At 41.3% G+C, this 6,848-nt stretch overlaps 1 protein-coding gene across 6 annotated transcripts in view; it reads left to right on the forward strand.

Moving 5' to 3' along the window:
* The window catches only part of LOC148356131 (inosine-5'-monophosphate dehydrogenase 1b), a 43,601-nt gene extending 37,175 nt beyond the window's left edge, over positions 1–6,426 (forward strand). For all 6 annotated transcript variants that reach the window (XM_088348614.1, XM_088348609.1, XM_088348610.1 and 3 more), the window contains 5 exons: positions 762–905; positions 984–1,128; positions 3,970–4,113; positions 4,195–4,278; positions 6,033–6,426. In XM_088348614.1, the coding sequence (XP_088204740.1) occupies positions 762–905; positions 984–1,128; positions 3,970–4,113; positions 4,195–4,278; positions 6,033–6,054 (539 nt within the window). In that variant the 3' untranslated portion in view covers positions 6,055–6,426. The remainder of the gene's footprint in view (positions 1–761; positions 906–983; positions 1,129–3,969; positions 4,114–4,194; positions 4,279–6,032) is intronic.
* The last annotated feature ends 422 nt before the right edge of the window (positions 6,427–6,848 follow it).

Here is a 6,848-nt window from a genome sequence, read left to right on the forward strand (position 1 = left end):
GCTCTAAACATATCAAATCGTTTTCTTTTCAGTTAACATCAAATACATTTTCGAATATCAACCATCACGATACATTTTTACATACATTTTGACAAGTGATCGTATAGTGGTTTTTTGAATACAACATATTTTTTTTCCCACATTTTAACCAACATCATCCTTTTTATATAAATGAGAAAATAGAAATAATTACAATAACGAGTGTAAAAACGGATACAATTTACCTGCAATGAGAGACACAAGATATCCACAACATGTGGTTAGCACCTCCGCTGGCTTTTAACACTATAAGGGGAATTAGCATTTTAGTACAACGTCCGGCAAAACGAACATAAATGGCGACAGAAACAAAACGAAAAGAAATCCAAACAGCTTGACAACATCAATCACATTACTGTGCGTGTTAAGAGATTTGTCAGCTGTGGTTTTAATCTTTACAATTAACTTTTTGCGGAGCACCAAAAGATCGTGGCTTACCGTTAGCAATGCGCTGTAGACTGCTAACAACATCCGCATTCCAGTTGGCTACACTAAACCTTGCCCCATACCAGCAGGTGGCACTGTTGGACTTATCATTGCAGGACACTTAAACACAACTATACAAACATATTTCAGCAGGAATTTCAATAAAACAAAAGTTATGATTACACCCGTTACATAACCTAGTGCCATCTGGTGGTGGTCCGAAGCTAGCGCAGGCGCAACAGTTCTCTTAGCCAACCATCCAAAATATAAAAGCTGTGTTTCGTCCTGGTTCGCAGTGATGGCGTGCGGACGGCCTCAGGGAACTTCAGTCTACAAAGTGGCAGAGTACGCCCGCCGCTTCAGTGTGCCCGTTATTGCCGACGGTGGCATCCAGACGGTAGGACACGTGGTCAAGGCCCTCTCACTGGGAGCCTCCACCGGTAAGAATTGACCGATCACAAACATCCATTTTTTCATCAATATGACACTTTTGTGAAGCATTTCCCTTTCTTTCCCAGTTATGATGGGCTCCTTGCTGGCAGCGACCACGGAGGCCCCAGGGGAGTACTTCTTCTCGGACGGCGTCCGGCTGAAAAAGTACCGCGGGATGGGCTCCTTGGACGCCATGGAGCAGAATACCAGCAGCCAGAAACGTTACTTCAGGTGCGCTCGAGTCATGGTCTGTCACGAGATTCTGATTTGATTTTTGACCAAATATTGAATACTCATCGCTCCTATTTATTCATGTATAAGGCGCTTTTTTTGTACCTTATACACCAGGTTTTACCGTATCTATTCTTCCTCATGCCATGAGGCTCTTTAACTCCACCCGGGGGAGTAAAAGCCCACATGAAACCCCACCCCCACATTTGCATGTTACCCTATTTTTATGACGTTGTGTATTTTCCGTAACACTATTTAAATACTCTATAGCAAAACGTTATATTGGGTATTTTTGTATTCTATATCTTTTATTTTATTATTTTATTTTTCAACACAAGGATACTGCTGGAAGTGTGAATTTCCCTACGGGGATGAATAAATTATCTTATCGCAAAACATTAAATGAAAACAGATTCGAACCCAGGTCGCGGCGTGTGAGAGCGCTGAACCCCACCTTATAGCAGGGTTCATATGGGAAAATGCATGAATTTGAATGTCGTGTTCATCAAGGAATGACAAGTGGTTGAAATTTGGGCGAAGTGTTTAGACATCCTCAAATTGTTGCCATATTTTTCAACAAGTCTGCTCAAAAATGGCGACGATACCACTCTTCGCTTGCATTTCTTCTTCCCTCATGATAAACGGCAGCTGGCTTTAATTTGTATGGTGTCGTCCCATGAAGTGTCATCGCCCCCTATGGGACAGATGCATGCTGCTAGACCTAAACAGGCAACTGACGTGTGTATTTGTGCAAAGATTACGTATCGAATATGGACATTTATTATGGGCCATGCAAAAAATGAAAGTATTATTTCAATGGGAAGAAATTCCTGCAACTGAAAATGTCAGCTACATATAACTTTCTTTTTTTGCCCATCACCTATATGGGGAGAGATTTCTCTCAAAAACAAATATTTAATGTGTGATTTCATGTATTTTTTGACTATAGGTGGCAGTGTGTGAAAGGGTGCAGTCTCCGTTGCTAGTTATATTTCTGTATTTAACATTACACAGGGCGCACCCTACAATAGGGTACAGGAGCCTAGAACTTTTGTTGTGGTTTACTTAAATAATGATTCCAAAGTCAAACACATGCATCCATCCATTATCTGCATTGCTTATCCTCAGTAGGGTCGCGGGGGTGCCGGAGCCCACCCCAACTATCTTCGGGCAGTGGGCAGGGGACACCCTGAACTGGTTGAAGTCAAACACAGATATTAAAAAAAAGTTGGTGCAAAATAGTTTGGCAGTCACATTTTTCACCCGTAATCCATAACATGAGTGTCAAAATCCTGGTCCTCTGTTTCTGAGCAGAACAGCTTCGCTAAATGTCCATTAAAAGGTTCGCTTTGTGCACCACCGTAGTCCTGGTTGGGCTGGAAAAATGCAAGATGATTTTCAAATTGCTAGATACGTTAGGGCGTTGGCATCTCCGATTTTTTTCCATAAACGATGCATTGCATGTGGCGCCACGTTTCCTTTTCTGCTTGCGTGAAACTTGTGGCGAACACGGGAGAAGGCATAAAAGTCGCAGGAGATTGCGTCCGTGTCAGACTTGGTTAGAAATGTGAAAAATATAACAATTTCAGATTGTAGCGCGCCAACTCTGTTCCGGTAGCACAATAACTTTCAAATTGCCAGATACGATACAGCGTTGCCATCCATGAGCACTTTAGCTAACAATGCATTGCGTGCGACGTCAGGCTTCTTCTTCGGGATATGACGGCAATCAAACGAGAGACGCTTATAAGTCACAGGACAGGAGACTCATCCAAGACGAATTTAGTTGAAAATGCTAACAATCTCACAAAAGCATCACATATGACCCAAAAATGTAAGTCTTGACTTGGCCCGGGCTCGAACCTGTGACCTCCCAGTCTTGGTTTGGGCGCCCTAAGGCCACCAAACTGGTCTCCTTCTACCCCTCTGTATGGCACATAGATCTTATGTGCGCCGTACACTTTTAAATACAGTACTCGATCTAAAATATGTCTTCAACACAAAGAGTCTCAAAGGGCTGCACAGATCAAAGACTATTGCAAACTACAGACTATGATATTGTCAACATGAAATATGGATATTTTATATGCTATACAATAGAAGTGTGTTTTAAGCTTGGATTTAAATATTTCCACTGAGGTTGCAGAACGAATCTCAGGGGGAAGAGCATTCCACAGCACCAAGGCCCCCAATGGAAAAGACTGTCGGATTTCTTCTTGGCTCTTGGTTGTAGACCAGCGTTTTCAGAGCCAAGGCTCCGAACCGTAACGTAAGGGGAAATTCAATCTGAAAGATATGAGGGAGCAAGTCCATGCATGATTTTGTATACTATCTGCAGAACCTTCAAATAATTATTATTAATTAAGTGAACAGGGAGCCGAAAAATCGGGGTCATGTGATCAAACTTGTCTTAGTTAAAAGCCTGGCTGCAGCATTTTGTACTAGCTGAAGGCTCTTGATTTTGGACTTCGGGAGACCGGAGAGTAGGGCATTGCGGTCATCGAGACGGGATGAATTATAATCTCCGCATCCGGTTAAAATAGCATAGGGCAAATTTTAGCAATGTTGCGATGCTTTGGAAAGATTAAAAATTGCAGATCTATGAGTGGTACTGCAAAATACATCGTTCTTTTAATGGTAGTGGAGCAATTGGAAAATTGGCTTTGAAAGTCCTCAAAAAGTGCTTGAATTTGGCCACGATAAAGTCGAACCAAGGCCTCTCTCTGTCGGAAAAAGGTACTTGGTGACGATAGTCGACAACGAGTTGGATCGTCGAACCTTTCTATTATCGACGTTTAATCGTCGCATCCCTAAGCTCTACCTCCATCTTTAAAATTCCAGCGAGGGCGATGCCGTGAAGGTGGCGCAAGGCGTCTCGGGTTCCGTGCAGGACAAAGGTTCCATCCACAAGTTTGTACCGTACCTGATCGCTGGGGTCCAACACGGCTGCCAGGACATCGGGGCCAAGAGCCTCACGGTGCTCCGGTGAGGACGGCGCCGCATTTTTCATTTTCCGTTTCGATTTTGACACCGGTGGTTTGACGCACCTTCTTGATTTTTTCCAAGCTCCATGATGTATTCTGGAGAGCTCAAGTTTGAGAAGAGAACAATGTCCGCACAGGTGGAAGGAGGCGTTCACGGACTTCACTCGTAAGTAGCACTGATTGAGAAGCTCTCCAAGCATCGAATCATAAACAATTTGCCTTGCGTGTTTTAAAAGTGAGCATTTCATATGGATCGACCACAATTTTGGTTTGATGAAGCTGTTTAAGTTTGCACCACTATAAAGTAATACAATTGATTCTGAATCCCCAAATTTGACTAAATGGTCTGCATTTTTATAGCACTTTACAATGTGCTTTACATTTACCCATTCACACACACACACACACCAATAGGGAGTCAGCCTCCAAACGTTTCGAGGATAATCAAGATGCTAAATGGTAAATGTTCTGCATTTCTATAGCGCTTTTCAAGTCAATGAAGACCTCCCAAAGCGCTTTACAATGTGCTTTACACTTACCTATTCACACACACTAACCAATAGCAGCGTCAGCCATCCAAGGCTGCTATCGGTGGCATTAAGGATTAGTGTCTTGCCCAAGGACACTTCGACATATAACACGGAAGAGCCGGGAATCGAACCTGCGATCTCTTGATCCCGAGATGAGCGCTTTACCTCCTGGGCCAATGCTGCCTCAATTTATAAATGCAGACCATTTAAAATTAACCAAAAAATTGCTTAACTCAAATAGTCGACATTTGAATTAAAACATGTGAAATACCAGGAAGTTTTACAAAGTGCATATATGCATATTTTATTTCATTGTAATGGTGAGTTGATATTTTTGAAAAATTATAATAAAAAAACATAACACAGACACTGCCCGATTTACGAACGGGAAATGTTCCGGACAATCGTTCGTGAGTTGAATTTGTTGCTAAGTTGCTTCAGTGCTATATTTTCTATGTTTAAGCTTTATATAAGTAACCTGTAATTGGTTTGTACTCAAAAATAAACATTTCATCAAATAATATGCTCTCTAAAGAAAAATGAAGTAAAGTTTAACTTACTTTTGGAAGATGCGCTTCAAGAGGTCCTCCTCCGTGGTAGAGAGTGGCAGAAAAAAGCATTCCGACTGTTTTCTCAACCGCATCAAGCTTTCTTATTCCACTTTCATTTCGAAAGAAACGGTTCGCCTCTTCTTTACACCTTACACCGACCATATTGAATGGATGCACCAGATATTAAACTATAAAAATGTCAGAGATACAGTATAGAATGTTTACACATGAACTAGGAAGAGGAAGGCGGATTTCTTCTTCGGGGTGAATGCTGGGTGACCTCTCGCAGCGCCACCCCATGCCTGTAGCGGCGAAAAGAAGCCCTACAGTAATGTCCTCTACTCGGAAAGAGGTCCACACAATGCAAAATCAAACTTACAGCAATATCCGGATATTTTTCCACATCCTGAAAAAAAATGTTCATATCTATATCCGTTTTTCGTAACTCGAATGTTTGTAAGTAGGGGAGCGTCTGTATACCTATAAAAGTCTGGATATCAATAAGTGATATCAATAAAAAAATTCTCAAAATATGAGTGTGGTATAAGGCAAGAAATCTACTCATTTGTTCAAAATGATCCTTCCTGCAACGGTCTTTGGATTTCTCAATGTGGAATAACGGCTAATCCCTTCTAGATACGTTTGAATTCTGAATTCATTTTAATCCTTTGAAATCAAAGGTTGAGAAGTCTTCCATTTTTATTAACATGGAGTTTTCCTTATGACCTACAAATGGGGTTTTCCTTTTACTTGGTTGAATTCAGCAGCAAAAAACAAACAAAATGGGGCAATTGAAATGACACTTTCAGGACTAATAGTGTTGTTTTGTGTCCTGACAGTTACCAGAAGCGTCTTTACTGAGCTGCCGATGGGACACCGTTACCGGCTCATTGACAAAAATATGAAGGAAAGTGACCAAAATTCTTCAATAACAAACCTTTCGGCCGAGCTTCGTTTCCACGTTTGATCCGACGACATCCAGTATGCAGGAACCTCAGGGGGGGGCGCTATTTACGCAAGAATATACCCGATAGACAACATATTTGAGTCTCTCGTTGCAGTACTACGTTCAAGTATGAGAGACCGCTTGAGAAGTCAATCGTACTTGATCTCACCATTAACGTCACATTCTCACACATGCACAACTATACTCTCGTACATATCCGTGCACAGACGCTACTATAGTCTCTCATATATACTACTATACTCTCTCGCAGATATCGCTATTTTCATAGACACACTCTTATACTCTCTCAGATACTACTATACTCTTACACACAGTGCGAAACTCTCTCACGGTTAACCCATACTCCCATAAACACACTACTATACTCTCTTACACATATTACTATTCTTTCATAAATACTACTATACTCTCTTGCATATATCACTATTCTCACACGCACACTTTTATACTCTCTCACATACTACTATACTCTTACACACAGTGCAAAACTCTCACAGTAACCACCATACTCTCATAAACTCACTACTGTACTCTCTTACACATATTACTATTCTTTCATACACACACTATTATACTCTCACACACATATTACTCTTCTTTCATAAATGCTACTAAACTCTCTCGAAGGTATCACTATTCTCACACACACACACTCTCTTTATACTCTCTCACATACTACTATACTCTT

This window comes from Urocampus carinirostris, chromosome 11 (assembly GCF_059441175.1).
Source record: "Urocampus carinirostris isolate Australia breed hairy pipefish chromosome 11, RoL_Ucar_1.0, whole genome shotgun sequence".
In the NCBI taxonomy this organism is placed as follows: domain Eukaryota; kingdom Metazoa; phylum Chordata; class Actinopteri; order Syngnathiformes; family Syngnathidae; genus Urocampus; species Urocampus carinirostris.